We start from the raw sequence: 20,820 nt of genomic DNA on the forward strand, positions 1-20,820 counted from the left end.
AAATAAGGAGTATTTTTTATTGGAAACACTCTTGTCAAATATTCCAATGACATGCCTTCTGTGTGTATTCAGGGCTACTTTCTTGCTCATCAGCATTCACAATAAAAAGATTCAGGTTTCGTAGGAGTAATAATTTCCCTATTAAACCGTCATTAATTATGGTGTACACTTTCAAAGCAGCTTTTCTTTCTTGAATATTCTCTTCTTCATCCAGGAATCCTTCAGACAACTGTATTTTTACTTCAACTCAGTTAATCAAAGGTTAGGAATGCTAAGCTACAGACAGAGAAGTTATATAAGTTTAAGTGGTATATTACCTTACTAATCAATACAGGTTTCTCAAATTCAGCACTGTTATAAACAAAGATAAGCATTAAACCAAGATTAAATTTGTTGTGCCCCTCCCTCTTTTTGATACTGATTTTGCATGAAGAGTTGTTAACACTGCTTCTCACTTCAGGCACAATCTTACTCATTCAATAGGATTTTACAAGCTGTAGTAGTATGTATTAATGGACCCTGATACTGTATCTAAGCCACAAAAGTTAAGCATATAAATCTGTTACTTTAAAATAATGCAAGTACTGCTTGTATCTTACGTTTGAGATAAAAAGTTATTTTGGCATGTTGCTTAGGAATAAGCTTTTCTTGTACATAATTTGTATCCCTCGGTTAGAAAAAAAAAAAAACCCACAAACTTTTGAATATATTCCATCTTCTTAATAAAAAACGATTAAAATATCTGTTTTGGTTATCTTCTATTCTTGATTGCAAAACATCAGACAGGAACCCCTAGGTCATAGTTTATGCTCCTGTCCTCACAAATGCAAGCAGAATGTTAGAAGACAAACAAGAAAGACAAATTAATCAAGAATGCAGACACCTTTGCAGTGCAACTGAAAAACAAACTGCGGGTCAATGAAATTCTGTTAAATTATGAAGCTTTTCACTGGTGGAATTTGACAGGTATTGTGTAATTCTAAGAGCACTGCTCTAAAACTCTACTTCTTTGCAATATTTTAACTCTATGCACCTGTCAGTACAATTTTTAACTGGGGGCAATAAAAACACTTCATCTGTTAATTTTTCCACTCTCACAACTATATGAATTTGGGTAGGTGGACTCTTGCATTTTTAAGGTGCTTAGTTTGTTTTTCAGGCTCAGTTTCTTGCCTTTTCCTGTCACTCTCAGGTGTCACTAGTTTCGCTTGCTGCTGGTGACTGTCAGGCAGCAGTGAGCAGACGTCACTGTCAAGATTCAGTGATGTCCTCTGCTGGCAGCTGGCCATGTCACCTGCAAGAATTTGGAAGTGCTCCGCGACACTGTCAAGTGACAGAATTTCCTAGCTCTTCAAACAAAAGGTGTCGTCAATGACAGCATCAGCTACTAGAAGTTGAGTCTGATGCTGTCTGCCAATTTCAAGTTAACTGGTTTTTACAGCTGGTCTTCCCTTTTTTTCATAGCTTTTTATCTTGTGTAATTTCCACACTTTCCCCTGCAGGAACAGTGTCTACCTGTTCATGATTACCTGTCTGATCATGTCTGTTACGGCCAAAAACTCTACGACGCTGACCACTGTGAGGATGATGTCTTTGAGTTTCAGAAGAAGCCTGATGGTTCTCATTTTTGGAATGACGACTGCCCTCGCGGTGGTGGTGTTGTCTATGTCTGTGCAGGCTGTGGTGATGTGAATGTTGACCAGTTGGCTTGGGTTCTATCTCTGTTAGCTTTTCATCTGCTTTTTGTGTGATGTTTTTACATACACCATCAATATCAGGTTCCTGCAAAACAGAAGCTTGCATTAAATACAAGGTATTACATTTAATTAAACTAGGCATAAAATACAAATTATCTTAGCATTTTTGCAGAACCTGAAACCCATTTTTAAATTACTTGTGCTACTTTGCTGAAGAAAGATATGAATGTATCAAAAGGAACCTTGTTCTACAACACCACTGATAACTAGTCAGGGCTCTTAATGTAAACTTTTAGGAATTATAATTCAAGTAATTGCTAATAAAAAGCATTCTTTTTCTAGGATCCCACTTCTGACCTGCCTGAGGCCTACATTTAGCTGGAAAACTGACAAGATCAGAAATTATGTTTCTTCTCATTGAACTTGAATGACTGTGTATGTACATTTCTTTATAATCTTTAAAGTAGTTCTGATCTTTAGTTACATGTAAAACAGAGCTTCCCTTTTTTTAAAATGGTAACAATAATTTGTCACCTTGTGTTACCACTGTTTTAAAGTAACTGTTGTATACTGTGTTTAAATGTAAACTGAAAGGAATAGTAACTCAAACCAGCTCAGATTTGATTCACGTGTTTAAAAAAAAAAATACTACTTGTTGAAGTACCTAGCCATCCCCAAAAACTACAGTAGCTAAATGCTCACTAGTTGTATGTGACTCCAGAAACAGAATTAGCCTCCAAGATTGCATTAGCCTCCAAGATTGCATTTAGATTTTTGAAAATTATTTTCATCTCTGTCAAGGGCAGGAATTTAGATAATCAGTCTACTATAAATTAGATCTGATTCACTTTGAAAAAATGTTTAAAAGCTCTCTGTCAAGACACATGAAATGTGTAGATTCTAAATCATGTCTTTTTGGATTAATCACACTGAAATATTTTTTTAAGTACCAGTCAAACCCAGTTTCCTTTCCTAGTATATGCAGAATGAAACAAGGAAGTACCGTGTAAGAGCAGTTTCCACACTTGTTTTCACAGTATGCAATCTTAATAGATTCTTCTACATATTGGAAAGACAGGAAGGAATAGGGCAGACCCAGGTGATACACTAGACGGCCGCATCTAAGGAGAGAAAGAACTTTGTGGTTATGTGTACATATACCTAAAATGAAGTATCTCTTCTTATCATATCTTATTTTATTCACATCAATCTGCCCACACTGTACAGTCTCATGGAGAGTGTTTCTGTCCAAGGAGTTTACAGGCAAAAATAGTATCTGCCTTACAAATGTTTGCCCACTCAACTGCATCGGTCAGTAGTGCGAAGCATGGTTTCTGGCTGACGTAATAACTCTACTGGCAGAAGCCTCTAGTTTAGTGGCACTTAGAGTAGCAAAGGTACACTCATTACAAGCCTGTCTTGCTGTCCTGGTTTTGGCTGGAATAGAATTAATTTTCTTCTTAGTAGCAGGCATAGTATGACACTTGCTAATGACGAGGGCTGTTTGCACAGTGGTACAAATTGCCACATGGTTGTTGCATCCTTACAAAGAATGTTTTAATGCAACGTAACATGTATTTTGATTGGAATGTGCATTGCAGTGCATCTGCATTACTGATTCAGTGTGGATGAGGGGATTTTTATGGTGCCTGTTTGCCCCTTGTCTGTACTTGAGTGTTCTGATATGCCCTTGGCTACACAACTGGTACATTCAAAGGAGCTGGAGTAAATGCAGAACTTGTACACAAGGGCACCTTGTTAAGTACCCCACCTGCAATGTCAACACACGGTCCTCCAGCCTTAGCTCCCTACACGTCTGCAGTGCATGTCTAGGACCAGCAACAGGCAAAGACTTCATAGCCAATAAAGGCACAATAAGGACATACATTCCTAGAACCATAATGGATCACAGCCAAACTAGTGCCAAACGAATTCAGAGTATACATGTATACTCCGTGTTGACAGCGCAAAACTTCAACGTTGCAAATGCTGCGGGACAGGCGTCAGCTTTGGGGCCCCTCCACAGACTGCATACAGCCTTGTTCTGTTTGTCTGTCATAACAACAGCAACCTTCCATACTTAGGCGTATTTGCTGCTGTAACATGCAGTCATTTTCTTAAGATCATTCAAGTACTAGTTTCATCCCACAAGCCTAATTTAGCTAATTTGTTCAATTTCATCGTATTGCCAAAAAAAAGTAACTTTCTAATTCTTTATTAAACTTAATTATGCTTCAGTACGAACTGAGAATGTTCATTACAGCAACATAATAGTAATTAGGATGGACACATTAGAAGTGCAGGACTTGTCAAATAATTTCCATCACATCAAAACTGAAAAGTCAGGATTTCAACTGAAGAGTTACTACTGGTTCTGCCAGAAGATACATGTCCCAGAATCCCATGATCAAAAAGCTATTTTCTTCCAAAGTTTTAAGTTTCACCTAAAGACTAATTTTTCCATATGGCTACATGACATTTTCAACAACTCTGGTCAAAATGTTTTCACGAGAACTCAGATAGCCCTTCCTGTTTGATTTTACTTTCACATGCATGGATGTAATGAAGTTGTCTGAAAATAAAAACAGTGTAAGACCAAAATCAAGCTATCAAATTTTACGTTCAGTTATATTAATCTAAATCCACAGTAATTATAAAGAAAAATTTATTTATCCCAAACTTACTTAAGCAAAACCAGACTTCTTGAGGCTTCCTTTTTCCAGTAAATGCAAGTGCTTTAGCTAGTGCAACTTAGAAGTTGATTATGATGTCTCTGTTGTGAGGTAATCAGGTTATTTGCAAATCAATGAAATAGTAGAGAGATTTACAAAACATTACTCTAAGTACATTGTACCCCTCTAAACACAGACCTGTCATAGATGAGAAAGTCATCTTTGTTTCCATTTAAAGTAGTCCAGACATCAGCTTGCTGTTCATCTTGCTGGTAGACAGTAATATAGTCTGAAACACTTTCTTTCAGCAGGTGAAATTTCCTCTGGGAATAAGTTCCCTGATGGTTGACAACTACATACGAGATATTGACCAGTCCTTCATTCTGTAACTTCACTCGCAGGTCCTCCAATCTAGTGGAGAATGTAGAGAAGCAAGACCATAAATCATTAGAGAATCATAAGATGTGCCACGTTCAACAGAAGTTAATATGCTCCATCTTGCTTTGTAATGTAATTCCATTACAGCGAATGTTATTTTCTCCCAGTTTTAATGGCAACAATCTAACACTATTAAAACATTCTTGCCACGTGCCATGACTATCAACTATACTGTCACCAAACCAGACCCTAGTATGCCATGGGTCCTGTCATTGTAAGTAGAATGCAGTACCAAGTAAAGTAGACAGCTGTTTTCAGACTGAATTCAGTGTTATTTTTATTTCAGTTCTTTTACACTCTTCATGGTCTAACACAGTAAGTTTATGTGATGCCTTTATTTAAATGCTGAGGTTTTGGTCGCATAGCTGGTTAAACAATGCATACTGTAAATACAGCAGGAAGATGAATAATCAAGAAAGCAAACCTGCAGTAAAAGGCTGATAGCTCTCCCACTCATCTTAACAAGGCTATTTTCTATAATAGCCAGAAAAGGGATGTTATAGCAACTGGGTCAAAAGGATGGCTATAGAATGTGTGTATGACCTGGCTGGCAGTTATTAGTCTTTCCCTTTGGCATCCCATCACACAAGTCTTTCTTTTGCTCTGTAGTACAGAAAGCTGCTTTCTGGCTGTATGATGTGGGTTTTTTTTCCTTTTCATTTGTATCCTTCCTATTGAATTGCTCTAAAAAAAAACTTTTTTTTTTTTTCAGTTTCAGGAAATATTCTAGAGCTTGAAAGATTCTTTAAAACCTTTCTAAAATGTACAGAATCAAACCCAACTACCTTGAAAGCCAACCACAAAGACCACTTTTGACTCTGATGGAGACAGAGATTTATCACCACTTTTTCAAATCTAGTTCTTAAAAAACTTGCAAAGGCAATTATAATATGAAGTTATGCAGCTGAGAGAGGGAAACTAAGATGTTATTACAGTGATTAAAATCAAGCTCTGAAACCGGTACTATGAATTTTTAAACCAAAATGATTTCACAATCACTAAACGAATCCAAGATAAGGGCTGTATGCAATTCCTGTTTGGGTCAGCTCGAAATTGTTTTCTTGCTGCTGTTACTGTCATGATACCTAATTATTTGCACAGAAGTAGGTTCTAGAAACCACAGCACCAATGTCCCAGGTCTGGTATGAAAATATAGCACTGACAATTCCCTTGAATGCTTCATCTATACCTTATCTTCTGGACTTTTTCTTGTATCTAAACAGCCCCTCTGAACAGGGGCTGGGAAAGCACATTAAAAGCACATGTTTTGATTTGCCTTTTCCCCTACAGATCTTACGTAAGAAGTGAGTGATCAAGGATCTCTCTGTTTCAGGTGTTCTAGCCATGTCAGAGAATTATGATCTTTCTTGCCTACAGTGTCTTTGCTACATTAATCATTAGTTGCTAACTGAAGTGTAGCTCGTGAGGAACTGTTTGTGTTGGGTTTTCATGTTTTGGGTTTCATTAATGTCAAGTTGATCATACTTTTATGTTGTAAATACAATCTGGAGAAGATGATCTGTCAGTCAGGACTAAGTCAAGAGGTGAAAAAATCTGAGCCTCTGGCACAGAACGCTCCTGCTGAGAGTTAACCTGGTCACTGGGTCACACATGCCAGCTAGGACAGCGGCATTTGAGGAAGTTAGAGTTCACTGAGTGCATCTGTAGTTGGGCACATTTATTATCCTCAGATGGCATTAAAAAATTGACCAGTCATGTTTTAACAGAAACTGGGGAAAATATTTACACTTACCTGGAAGCCTGCAGCAGGCACAAGTATCAGCTAGCTTGGAGGAGAGCCACCACTGTTACTGAGCCCCTAGAGTTCAGCATTGGGTTCTCCTCCCCAATGTGCCATTCTGGGGGCTCCTTGCAGTTCTGGATCTCTGTCCCTCCTCCTGGGAGGAGACAGAGAGCCAGAACTAGCCCCAGCCCAGCCCACATGGCTGGGTTTTATCTGAAAAGAGAGAAAATAAATAAAATGAGATCGATGCCTAAACAAATTTCAGACTCTGAAATGCTCATAACAAAACACAGCAGGATATTGGCTCCATACAGTTTTAAAAAAAACTTTAAGAATAAATTTGAGCTATTTTGTTTACTGCTGGATTGTATTTGTTTCATTTTGCAGTGGAGTTCCCCTATAATAAATAGGCAGTATTTTTTTTTTGTTGTATGTAGACAGCTGAAAAGTTACGTGTTCAGAATAACTGGGTTTTCTTTTAATGCTACTAAACAGACTACATTGTTCCTTCCTCTTTGTAATTTCTTCTTGACTGTTTTTAACACTTCAGTAATTTTAAAGTGGCCTCATTTAATGTGTTTTGAAATCAATTGTTCTGAGCTAGTTTACACCAGTAAGAATCTAGACCTGTTTGCTCCAGATTCCAGAGTAATTCCACTGACTTAAAAGTACTTGCACCAACAGTGTATTTTGGTACGCAGCAACTATTACAGAACCTGGCAGTAATTAAAAAAACTACTTAAAAGATTCTTACAAGTCAGTCTGTAGTATTTGGATCCCACTGAGAAAAATCTCTTAAGAACACAGGCAGTAGAAACAATTTTGCAAAAACAAGAGATGAAAACTGAGTTTCAGGATTCCTCGGATCTTAGAAAATCTCCTGCCCACAATTAGTCCACTTAATGTTTATGAAAATCCAAGCATACAAGAAATTCTGTAATTATATTTTCCTTTTATTCCACTAACATAATAATTTTGGCTTAATATGTTCAGAAAATACCCATTATTGAGAAATATATAAAAATATAAAACCGCTCCCCACCATGACCTAGGTTGTGGAATTGTATAATTTTACCACTCGCACCGAAGTCTGGCAGTAAACACAGAATGTTTTGGAAACACTAAATTCTGATTAATAACACGTGTTTCATCGATCTTGTCACATTCTAAAAAATTAAAACATTTTAATAATTGGTCTTTTAAAAACAAGAGCCAGCTGCTGCAAAGCCAACATCATTTTTGAAATCCCTCTGTCCCTGATGTTTCTTTCTCGCAGTTCTACCAAAAGCATTTTAGGTACAGTACTTTGAAGATTAAACTGTGGTCCAATAGATAGCAACAGGGCCAGTTTTTTACTCTTCCCACACATCTGGAAAGCTACCTGCCTTTATATCCACTATAAACACATGAAACTCCTATGAAATCTTGAGATCATTCTATGCCTTTATATCCACTATAAACACATGAAACTCCTATGAAATCTTGAGATCCTTCTATGCCTTTATAACCTTCTGCAGCACTGGCACACAGCGCCCAGCAACAGCTGTCTCGCCCTGTGAACTGGATGAGAACTGCGTTCTGAATTACACTGCTCTTCGCATTTCAACTTGCTAGTTGGTTTCCAACGGAAATTTCCACAGTCAGCCTTCCCAGCCAAAGAAACAAGCAGACACTCGTGCCAAATCTTAAGTCATGAAGTTCTTTCATAGCAAAACCAGCACACTTACCCTTTCCTCCCCCCTCCTTGGCAGCTCTGCTTAGCTGTGCTGCAGAAGAACAGAGTGGGGAAAAGGGCCGTGGTATTTATATGGCTCTTGTTTATCTCACTTTGCAGATTTGGTTCAAAGTTCAGGGAGCTTATGCTGAACGACCTTGCAAGCAAAGCAAACCCCATTAGCAAAAGTAGCCAAAATATTTCTCCGTTAACTAATTCCAAGTGGAAACCATTTATCGTGCAGAATGGCAAGGTATTTTTAATATAATGACTTCGAATATCAGGTTATGCAGTTCGTCAGTCACCCCAGTCAGCTGGAGGTAGTGGTACAGTCAGAGGAGGGGGGTGGGCCAAAGAGTCATTATTTTCTGAACACAGTGGTAACCACAGTGAGAGGGGGAAGGTACTTCTCTATTTATAAAAATGCTGAGCTGGCAGGTCTTTCTCTCATATGCTTTATCTGACATTTGCCTTAGAGAATGGTATAGCCTGTCTGAGGGCATGTGCAGTACACAGCTCCTTTTGCCCAGCCGCTCTTGATTACCTCACTTGGCTTTAAAACTTGTTTCTGTACAACCTGCCAGTTTATCAACTTCTGTTGAAGATATAGCCCAGATCTTCAGCCATTTAAATCAATGTAGCTACATGAAAGCCATGAAGGTCTACCAACTGGCAATAGCCAGTTAACTCTCTGTATTACTCTGCTGTGTTTTCTTAACGCCATCATCACTGAGGTATCTGCGGACAAGGTTAAACTGTTTCTTACTCTCTTTCCTCAGTGAGAGAATTGTTTATGCATGGCGTGTTTTATTTTGACAGCAGTTTGCTTGAGTTTGATTTCCTTCAATGTACATGTTATGTGTGTTTATGAGGAAATAAATGTTTAAAAACTTGGTGTGCCCTCAGATTCTAAGGTGGTGAGTTTTATATTGCTTAGTTCCGTGGCCTGAGACTCTGTCTCCTGCACAGATGAGCTTTATGCTTCTGGTTGGGTGTGCAAAATGGAACTGCTGATCTTGGGGTTTACCCTGCAGAAGTCCTGTGCTCAAGTCAGTGGAAAGAAGGACAAAGATCTGAAGTTCTATTCAATAGTCTTGGAGGACACAATGCAGAAAACAGGCATCAGACTGGGACTGAATTTTTTTTAAAAGGTGGAATGTGCTCACATTCTTCGTATTGTTAGGGAAACACATCCTTGTGTTCTTTGGTGGGTTGGGACCAAGCCCTCATAACTGTGATGATGTCCTTCACTATTCCAAATGATAGATTATTTGCTGCGCCTCCTGCCTGAGGATAGGGTGTTGATTTTGAGTGCTAATAAAGCCCTGCAAGGTTGGCTGGAAGTAAGTATTTGGTATGCATCATGTCTGTCAATTCCTAAATGAGCACTGAAGCAGCCAAAAAGAAATTAAGCAGGTACAGGTCTATTAATAGGGACAGGAATAAAACACAGCTCAGTAGTGATTGGCAGTTGGTCTCTTGCCAATTATTGCAACACAGGTGGAAATACTGTCAAATAAAGAGCAATATTCCATTCCCATTTCTTTTTCAGCTTTGTAGAGAGGGATGTACAGAAGGCCTGATTAACAAGTGCTGAGCCTGTAAGCTGTATGTTACACCACTGAGTGCTGCTGAGACTAGCAGCTCACAAGTAGTGAAGGGTCCAGATGGAGTAAACTGAGCTGAAGCACCTAACTTATAAAGCAGCTACTTTGCTATGGAAAGCACATTGAGGATGTACGGTGCTTGCTACTGAAAAGTTAGTATTTCCTCCCATATGCTATGCAGAGACACCTGCAGACCCTCAATTCCCTTACAGAGAGATGAGAAGCATCTGTTGTTAGCAATTATCACTGTGCCAATAAATATTATTTATTATTTATTCTTCTATTACACTGTATTTATTATAACATTTATTATATTAAGGAGAGCTTGACTACATGCATGGTGAGAAGCCATGAGCATCTTGCTTTATAACATTCACCTTACCTGAGATCATTGTTCTGCCTCAAGATTTACTGAGGAAAAAGGTTCCTCTGTCTTAAAGCAAGTGGTAGGGAATATTATAATGTTGGCTGTGGGTTTAGCTAGATCTAATTCAGCTGTTTCAGAGATGTATATACCCTAAATATGTTTAGACTTCAGTCTGAAGCATTACGCTTTCTGAGTGGAAAAAAAATCCACTTCCACATTTCTTTTTACAAACAGTAGAATAAAGATGTTCATAAGTGTTAAATTTACAGTCTCAGAGTCTGACCATTCCATTTCTTATATGAATGCCCCTTGAGTTCGTAGACTTCTGTAGCCCTTTGTCCATAGCTTCTAAATAAATGGCTTAAATCTTAATTTTGCTTTCCACTGCAAGTATTTTCTTGGTTGTTATGTTCCAATCTCACTGCAGGAGGCAGTTATGAACTCTAATTTGGACAAGTCTTCAGTTTCAAACAATAATTTTTATAATTATTATCCTGTTTCTACTCACTTTCTTATTTGGTGGGAATAATGGTCCTGGTGGAAATAACAACCCCTTCCCTTCTTATTGAACATAAACTGTCCCCTTTTTTGACGTTTCAAACTTTTCAAAGCATCACAGTACAGAAATACCGGTGTCTTTGGAAATTAACTGGTGTTTGTTATTTCCGTTACCTAGATTGGTAACGTACACATTTCTTAAAAAATAATCTCAAATGGACATGGAATTATGAGGCTGTCAGAAATTGTTCTGGTAAAGTCTGCCGTAGTGATTTGCAACATGTGCAAATAATGAGAGGACAGAGGCGGAACATGGATCCAGCAAGAATTCTATCCTGAGACCTTAGGACTTCAGTGTCTGTTTTGCTCTTGTGACTGAAGGATGTCACAAACAGGGAATTCAAAGTCCACTGGCAGATCATAAGTCTCTACTGGTTCTTCTCATGTCTTCTCATTTTGTAACAGTGTAACTGCATCAACTCAGTGGAGTTACTCATCCTTTATAGTGGAACAAATTGCAACAAAAACAGGCTGTGGAGGTTTACTTAATGCTTACATAAACAAATTTCCATTTGTTTATGAGGCCTTAAACACTTGGTTAAATGCTGTATATACAGGGTAATTTAAGTGAAGGCTAAGAAGATATATTAAAGTAAGGTAAATTAAGCAAAATAATTAGAACCACAAGTTCATTAGTTAAAGTAACTCCAGAGAAGGATAGTGGTGTAATATTGGTCTCGTGCTCCTCTCACGTGAGATTCAGAGCAGCCTAAGATAACTAAATGCATACTTCTCAGAATTCAAAGGAAGCAACAAGAAGCAACATCCCCTGATACAGGCCGGGAGATTGTTTCAGTGAATGAAGTAATAGCTGATACACACAATTGTCTGCTTAAAAACAAAGTGAGACTTAAAGGAGGGAGCTCTGATCTAGTAGATAAATGTTTTGATTTTCTGTTTGGAAATTCCATTATAATAATAAAGTATCTTTCTCTACTTAAACCTCTTTGTGGCACACTGTAATTAGCAAGGAAAATCTTTTTTTATCAGATGTGTCCTAAGTCGTAATCATTGCACAGATTACAAATGCAAACTGACCCCAGTTGCTGTATTGGCTCTGTTTTCTTTCTGCATTTATCCTGCAATAACCCTATCAGCCTGCAAGTGCCCGATGTCACCTCAGTGGGCTTAAAACCGATGGTCCTCTTATCATTTGAAGGAAGGACAAATTACCTGATGATGGCCAAAAGGTGGTTAAGATCATAGCTGTATGACATCTTCTGTATTTTCATATTTTTCAGCGTATTTAGTAATACTTGGCAGTCCTGTGATCTACAGAACAAAACTGAAAATTCCTTCAGTTTGGTGTGGTCCTGCTTAGGCTCCTGGTGTTGGGGATAGTAAATCAGGAGGAAACAAGTGTGATCATGCAACGCCCAAAGCAGGGTACCTGTACAGATCTCCTATATGGACCTCATATCCCACACAATGATCAGTGATCCCTCCTTCTACAAGAATGATGCACTTGCACCAGGAATTTGGCAGGCAGCTTTAGGCTTCCCAGTACGGTGCACTGAGTCAACATGTAACTAAAGTGATTAAGGACTGGACCAATGAATACAAAGAAAGTTAAACAAAACCCTTGGTTTTTCTGTATTCAGACGGTTCTCTTTACATTAACAGATCAGGTCTTCAAGAGGGTGCAACTGTAATCATAACTTCAGAAGTATCATCAGCAATACATGCAATTCCCATTAAAGTCTTTATACCCAATAACTCTCCTTAGAAGACATGGAGGAAAACGATTGATCAGCTAAATCCCCAGCAGTTCATTCCAGGTGACTTTAAAGGCTTCTCACCAGAAATACCCATACAAGCAAATTCTTGTTAATGATTTATAACAGGTCATCCAAGCATAGTTCCCTGCACTGAACCCTAGCCAGGGAATGGAAGTTACAACAGCACAGTACATGGGACTCAGTGACAATATACAGTGAACCTTACAGGAAGTTCAAGTCTGTTCTTTGCTTATCTGCTGTAAAATACATGAAAACTGAAGTGAAAACTGAGTCCAGCTAATGAATAAGAGGGATTTGTATGAAAAAGTTTTCTTTCAAGAACTGTTGAATTGTGATTAAAAAACGTATGACGTATTTTTGGTTAAATTTATTTTTGTGTTCTATGTTGCCTTATTTTCCTGAGAGTACAGCACTGGCTGCAAACATCATGGTCTGCAAGAGGTGTTAAGAGAGCTTAGGGGCAGATTCAGACATCTGAGTGCAAGATGGAGATTGTTTTACATTAAATGGAGTCTGACAAACTAAAATACTTATGGCTTCAAGTACATGATATTGAAGGTGTCAATCAGCATGATTGCTGGTGATACTTCTTTTCAGATTGCATAGTCCTGGAACGCTGAACTGTGAAAAAAATCTTGTGTACCCTTCTTAGGGCAGGAGTATGTGAGTGTGCCACCAGCACCAGTAATGAAGGAGTAACTGGCTAAATCAACCATTTTTTACTGTTCTGCCCATCTTGGAAATTCAAAAGCAGCTGCCACTTCAGTATCAAAGTACACTAAGTAGCACATTGTTTGTGAACTGCTGATACAATCTGCAGATGAAATACAAAAGTAGATTGGTCTAAGTGACAGTTTTCACTTAACAAAATATACTTTGCTGCTGCAGCACACAGGCAGCTGAGATTGATAGCCATCTACTCCCACCATGAGTAAAAACTATTTTCACAAAAAATGGGCCTCCTAGTACCATAATGAATTCAAACGTAAGTACCTCAAGTGGTCTCTGTCAATGAAGAAATATTGTAAGGCAATACTGACCTTCGGAGGACTGGCAGAAGAATTGAACTGGTTTTTAAGTGTGTTCTATATAAAAGCAGAGGGAGAGCTGTGCTGATACATATGCTTGCAGCAGTCAAGTCCTGAACAGACTGACTGCCTCCTCCTGTTTTTTGAATGCTGATGGAAGTCTGGAAAAGTCAGATCTTTACCTGATTTGTATCAGGAAACATCGTTTGGTATGTGAGGAGGACTTAGAGCAACTGTCTTACAGTAACACCTTCCCTGTGGTTGCCAGTGCCATTATTTAAAGTCAGCAATAATGACTAGCATTCAGCCCCTGCCTAGGTTTGATTTCTGTTAACAAAGCCATACTGGCTTAGGAGCTGTGCCTTCAGCAGACAGTACTTTGTAAAACGTTCAGCAGCTGCAGTACCAGTTATTGATATATAGCTACTTGGTATCTGCAACCCACACTCAGAAGGTAATGGGTATGCCTATAGTCAGATGGATAACTGCACACCTGGAAGTGCCAAATGTTTATTGATTGAATAGACTGGAATAGCTTTAATACTAGAGTATATAATGTAGCTGTCATAAATTGATACTAACTGGTGAAAAAAAAAAAGATAGTAAGACCATTACTAGCTTCAGATTTCCAAGTATTTCCTGTTCTCCTGAAGAGTTCACATTTTTGCTGAAAATTATAATTATTAACTAACAGACATTTCTTTTTGTGTGTTTTGGATGAAATATGGGTAACAGAAGTCCCCAATCTTCTGATAATACAGTCCTATATTTTATTTTCCACAGATGCAGTTCTGGAAGGTAACAATGAAGGCAAAGTAACGTTTTGGATACAGAGTATTATTTCTGTATTACATCGACAACGGGCCAGCAAAGATTGGAGACCATTATATCTGACAAACCTGTTAGCCCTACCTTGACACTGGCAGTCTTCCTATTTTTCCTACGGCTTTGGTCTCCTAGGTTTTGGCTGGTTGAGGGAAAAATCAAAATCAGAATTGTAGAACTGTAATAGCATTCCAGAATAAAGGGTGCAGAATGCAACACAGAGGAAATAGTGTTTGAAAGAAAGAGAAGTGAGAGCAGAGAAGATATGATGACATCTTGTCTGAGGACACCTTTGGAAGTCACCTGCACAAGCCATCACACTACTCCATATCCTGCAAATAGCAAAGACATGAAAAAAATCTGCCCTGCAAGATTCAAGTACCTGCTACCGGTTACTTCTATGAAATTGCCATTATTTCATATGTTCACATGTGTTTGGATGGACCTCTTGGCTTGTCTGAGGATTCACACTGAACAGGCTTCGTACCATGTTCTCTAATTACAGGCAATAACAGCAATACTCACTTTTGAGTCTCCTCATCCTGTTCCAAAACTACTGGCTCAACTTGTGGAGCGTGAAAAGTGAGTGAGTCCTGGTCCTGAGAAGAAATAGTCATCACACCATGCCTCAACATCTCTCCAGTCAACAGAGGTTTGCATCACTGCTCATTTGTAAGGACTCTTGTAGAACTACAGGAGAGATGGGTCGGGTCCCGGGTTTACATTTTATTTTGGTAACTCCTCATCTCTAGCTGACCTCTATTTTCATTTTTTACTGGCTGTCTCTTGGCAGGAAGACATGTTCAAAATATTACTCATGTGTGCCTTATATTATTTACTAGTTATTATTTACATATCGGGCATGTAACAGCCTTAAGGATTGGGTTTAAGGAGGTGGTAGTATCCCCAGCAGAGCCCAGAGTCAGTGTCTTATGGTGGAACAGCTAGGCAGCTCCCACACCTGTCTGACCATCAGCATTTTATCCAGCCATCTAAACTGCAAGCTGAATTTCTCTGAACATTCTCTTGTCAGGAAAAAAAAAAAAAGAAAGAAAGAAAAACAAGGGAGGGATTTGTGCTGATCCTGCATCACAACCATTGCCAGATTTCCTGTAAGACCTCAAGAAGAGGAAGCAAAATATGAAGTGAAAAAAACTTGTAGCACTTCAAAAATCATGGCAATAAAGCTGCAGAACATTCTCTACAACACAGCTAGCAGGCATTCAGGAGGAGAGACAGGCCAGAAAACTAGATGCATAAGTGGTCCCATGACTACAATAACAGTAATAATTAACAATAAATGCTTTTTAATTATATTCTCCTTTTTGCAAAGACTTTGTGATGTCTTGCTCGTAAATATTTTAAGTTAATGATAAAATTTTTGTTCATTCTTTAACACAGACATGTGCCTGAGGTAAGTTACAAAATATATAATTAAAGGATCATGTGGGATTTTAGGTATCTGGTCCTGAAGCCAAATGTAGCACTTCATTCTCCATTGTTCAGGCAAATCATTGTGCAGTCAGCAGCTCGGGCACTCTTTGAGGCCTACAGTGTGGGTCGTGTGTGAGGCTGGTCTTAAGAATGTCAATGACAGAACAGACAGAAGCCAGGTGCTGTTTCAGTAGCTCATGTGCTTTGGTAGCTGCTCCATCTGTGTGTCTGCAAAGGGAATACTGAAGTTGTTACAGTCGGCGCTGTTACAGCCGGCACAGTTACAGTCAATGTGCCGTAGAGCACGCGTGGTCTTGCATGGATGGAAGATGCTCGTGGTGGGTGGAAGGCTGTGCTAGAAAGAAAAAAGTTCTTGAAGGCAAAAAATCTACCCCTAGATACTGGGAAGAATTATCTCTAGGTTGCCCAACTTACCAACTTTTTATTGCTCTTAGTATTATCTTAATTGCATGTGGAACATTTCCCTGCTTGTCTCCAGGTTCTGAAGTAAACTTTAATCTGTAGTGAACATTATATATGAGCCTATCAGCCAGCTGTAATTTCTCCCAGCAGTAATATAGTCCATACGTCTATGATTTTCTAGGAAGATTGCATGGCCTGAAAGGAGTAGTAATCTAAAATTACCTGTTAATGTTTTTGCATGTATAATACATGGAACTGCAGCACTGATAGTGGGCTAGGTCAAAACCTTTTCTGCCAGTTTAGCTTTAATCCTTTCCAGACTCTGTAGATTTCCATGGATTATTAAAGCTAGAAAAATCACCACATTTCATGTCCTGATGCACTATGTTTGCTGTTGCTTATCAAACACACACAAAACAAAAACAGTTTTGCAAATCAGGTTACAGAAGATTTGCTTGTGAAAATCTGGGTTACCTCTGAAGAGTTAATAGCTACATATCTTTATGAACAATGTGTTTTTTCTTTTTCATTCTTTTTCATTCATTTCAAAATGTTATTTCTACTCATGATGCACAAAGTATATGCATACAAAAATGGCATGGTATGTATTTATTTTAACAATTAACACAGGTAACTTTTTAACACAGGTTTTCCTTAAGAGGTTTCCCAAACAAGCACTGACCTAGCCAAGGCCTGCTGAATTTATATTGGGAGCTGGACTAGATGACCTTTAAAGGACCTTTCTAACCCAAACCACTCTATGATTCTATAATTCCATGATTCTGTATTCTGGGATAAAAGGAAAAAAAATAGCAAAGTACTTAAAACCTACTGTTATTTAAGCACTAACCCACTATACAATTCTTTTAGGCACGCTTCTCATAATTCTGTAGATTCCAAATCATTATGGTTTATGAAACTGAGAGACACTAAGTTCTTAGATGTGCTTCTCTTTCCAGATATTTAAAATAATATAAAAGAAAATATTTGGATAAGAGTGGTAGAATTCAACCACCGTCTCTGGCAGTGTTCACCAGACACTGATCTGACTGATTTCACTTGTCAGCTGATCTTCGTGGGGTCACAAAATTATGAAACTTCCACACAGCAGATAAGATTTGGGGTGGAGCTTGTAGGGCAGCAGATAATACTGAGTAGACAGAAACGCCTAGCTGTGCATCTCCTCTTGACAACAGAGATATAACAAAGGAACAAGCTGATGCCTTTGTGTCACAGATGTAAGGTTTAAGGATTTTCAACATCAAGTCACAATTCACCACATTAGTTTTCAAGCCTTGCATTTTACAGTCACCACTATCGTTTTGACTTCCCTTAATTCCTTGTCTCTTCCCTTCCCTCTTGAAATAGTAAAGAGATGAGGAGGATTAACATAACAGCTGTCAGAGGGACAACCCATATTTATTTTGCTTTAAAACTTTATAAACAGTCACTGATACTGTTTCACTAGGCATACCTATCAAAGGGGCTCTGCAGAAATGTTTTTCTCACACATAACAGCACACATCTGGCTTGCTCTAGGCATAACAGTAAAGCCCTTTCATGCACAGAACAAGTCATTGTGCAATGGAGACATGCCGAGTCATCTGACCCAGAGAAGATTTCTTGCAAATGATTTATATCACTACAGGAATGAGCAGTTGATTTCATAAGACTCGTTTTAATAGAAGAGACCAGAAAAAGCCACATTGTAGCTATCTGAATTCTGCACTTCCTCGGGTGAGTCATTTGGTGTTGATGTGGGACAACACGGTGGGAGATCTGGGCGTGTGTGAGTGCACTAACAGCTTTCAAAACTATTTGGGAAGCCAGGCAGAAGCCTCCAGCAAGCTGGGTGTAGGCCACAGGCTGCTGGGGGACAGCCTTGCACTAGATAAGCTAATGGTGCCTTTTGGCCTTCATTTATAATCTGAATCAACTGCTTTTGGAAAATGAATCCTGCACACAAGTACACCTTCTGAATTCTTGGTTTCACATCTGCAGTTTCTTCATTTCATCTGCAGTGTCTTTATTTCTTCAGACAAGAGGAGTTTTCTTTATTAAAGAAGGGAAATGTATGATTCACACATTTCTATGATCCGTTTAGTATTATTTTTGCCTGTTTGCTACTTCACAGCTCTCCCTGGGAGAGGCTACCAGTACTCAGTCTGGCTGGATGTTCTCTGCCTTCTTCCACATTGCCATGAGAGGCCCTGAGCTGGAGAACATCTATGCTTTGGTATTATTCCCAAACTCGGCTGAATGCTGTGTCCAGAAGGCTTATCATGTTATCTTAATGAACACAGATTTCTCCAGAGTATCACTGAGGCAATTCTGGAAAAGGAAAAAAACATAGGGAATTTTTAGTCTCCCAAATGGCTAATACATACTGAACTACAGATATGGATAAAGATCATTTGGATGTTTGCTTAACATTTTTTTCCTCATTTAAATAAAATGCACTATAAACCAGGTTATTTTGAGATTTACAACTAAATCGTATTTTTGCAACATAACTCTCAGAAATCCTAGAGGTAGTGCTGGGAAGCACCACAGCTATCTCTAAGAGAGGAAAAGGAGAACCTGAAAAGTTATAGCTCAATCAGCCTGATTTTATACTTGAAAAGCTATTAGGACAAATTACAAACTGTTCATTTAAAAGCTCCCATCTAATCTGACAGTACAATTAGAAGGGTGAAGCTATAGGAAAAAAAGTAAAGGAAGAAACACTACAGAAAATGCCATGGGGAAAAAAAAGAAAATGGTCATAAAAAAAACACAAATTAATGAAAAGTAAGCAACCAACCAACCGTGTCTGGATAGGTAGAAGGTGCTGGAATGGAAATTTTTAAGTCTTGTGTTGCATTTTGGTCCTATAGTGGTAATTTTAGCACTATTTCACTTTGAATTACAAGCTACTGGAGATACAGTTCTTCAACTGAAAATTAGATCTATAATGGTTTAAAGCAAACCTTTATATTTTTTAAATGCAGGAGGCATCAACACTTGTACTGCTGTGTACCAGAAAACAAGAATGGGTGTGGCAGACAACTCCTAGATTGAAAACAGTTGAGCAGACCTACTAACACCAACAATAGCATTGTTACATTAGCGAGGCCATTAAGTAATAACATGAGGAAATAAAGGGCATGTAAATTTGACTTCAAAATTTTTATATTACATTACAAACCATCAGTATTGCTAAAACTTTCTCGTATTACAAAACACTGTACAGAGTCTTAGGAGTTTATGTATTAAAGGGTATATTAAAATGAGTTTGTACTTGACTGAATAGCTATTATTTATGTTTTGTTTGATGTTGTAGGATTTCTACGCTGAACAGCCGCCTTAACTTCAGAGGCATTTACCCTTTTAGTGGAGGGTGAACACAGGAAAAGTCATTGTGTGGATCTGGCACCAGGGAAAAGTGCTGGCCTTCATAAACAAGTTCATTCACAAGAATTAGGCGGGCAAGCTCATGAGAACATATAGCCATTGCATGCGGCAGCTCTTCCGTTCTCACGATTGACACAGAGGCTGTCAAAGGGACCGTCGTTGTGTCTGTTTTGACAAGTTAAATCATTACACTGGTTTACCGGGATGAACACGCTTTCACCCGGCGACAAGGCAGGAAGCCTGGCTGGCTGGGGACGCTCCTGAAGGCTCCGGCCTGGCAGAGAAAGCTGCACTGCAGGCGGCCGCGCTCGGGCGGGAGGGCAGGGGCTGGCTGCGGCCTGCGCCGCTCGCGTCTCCTCTTCTCCTGCGGCGGCCCGGCCGAGGAGCCCCGCGGCTCTGCCGCCCGTGCTGCCGGGCCGCCGGCCGCTTCGGCTGCGGGGCTGGGGCCGGGGGGCAGGGCCGGGCAGCGGGGAAGGAGCGGCAGCCTGGCCGGGCGGTGTTTCAGTGCAGCTTTCGGCATCGCTTTGTGACCGCCATTTCAACCGCAAAAGGAAAGCACCGCGGGGTGCGCGCCCTGCGCGGAGCGGCGGCGTAAGGCAGCGGGGCTGCTTCGCCCAGGGGAGCCGCAGAGCGTCCTGCCAGGCCTTGCTTCGCTTCTGGAAGCGGCGGAGGCGCCGACCCGAGGCCTGGGAACACCGGCGGTGCCTCACCTCACCTCACCTTACCTTAAAGGGGGATTTAGTCGCGTTTCCGCGTTTCCTCAGGGGCGGACCAGCCGAGGCCGCCTCCCCGCCACCACCCCGCCCTCCGGCGGGCCCTGCCGCCCGCTCCCCCCGCCACCCCCCTGCCGAGCGGGGCGGCTGCCGCCGGGGCCCCCAGCGCTGCTCCGGCCCAGGGCGGCACCAGCGACCGCCAGAGCTGCCGCGTCCCGCGCCGGCACCACTGCCGGCTCCCGGGCGGCCGCCAGCCCCGGGGCAGGCAGGCAGGCACCCCCCGCCCCGCCCCGCCCCGCTCCGCTCCCAGGCCCGCCCACCGCCGGCAGCCACCGCCCCCCGCCCGGCCTACAACTCCCATAAGGTGCCGGGCGGCCGAGCCGCGCCCCCGCCGCCTGCGCGCCCTGTGGTGTGAAAGGTGACCTGTCGTCACTTCCTCCGCGCGGTGCAGGCCGGGAATGCGAGTCG

General features: G+C 40.3%; 1 protein-coding gene and 1 long non-coding RNA gene across 2 annotated transcripts; both read right to left on the minus strand.

Moving 5' to 3' along the window:
• Positions 1-3: 3 nt before the first annotated feature.
• Positions 4-8,327, minus strand: SELENOP (selenoprotein P). Its single transcript, XM_009485827.2, is given in 5 exon segments — positions 4-1,782; positions 2,701-2,818; positions 4,568-4,780; positions 6,561-6,764; positions 8,279-8,327. Coding segments are annotated over 4 exon segments (936 nt in total). The 5' UTR covers positions 6,752-6,764; positions 8,279-8,327; the 3' UTR covers positions 4-1,368.
• Positions 8,328-17,649: 9,322 nt separating this feature from the next.
• LOC142596680 (uncharacterized) lies at positions 17,650-20,394 on the minus strand. The gene is made up of 3 exons (XR_012831868.1): positions 20,365-20,394; positions 19,612-19,804; positions 17,650-18,577 (listed from the first exon to the last, which is right to left on the minus strand). It is a non-coding gene; the product is annotated as an uncharacterized LOC142596680 (long non-coding RNA).
• Between the last annotated feature and the right edge of the window lie 426 nt (positions 20,395-20,820).

The sequence above is a fragment of the Pelecanus crispus genome, chromosome Z (genome assembly GCF_030463565.1).
Source record: "Pelecanus crispus isolate bPelCri1 chromosome Z, bPelCri1.pri, whole genome shotgun sequence".
In the NCBI taxonomy this organism is placed as follows: domain Eukaryota; kingdom Metazoa; phylum Chordata; class Aves; order Pelecaniformes; family Pelecanidae; genus Pelecanus; species Pelecanus crispus.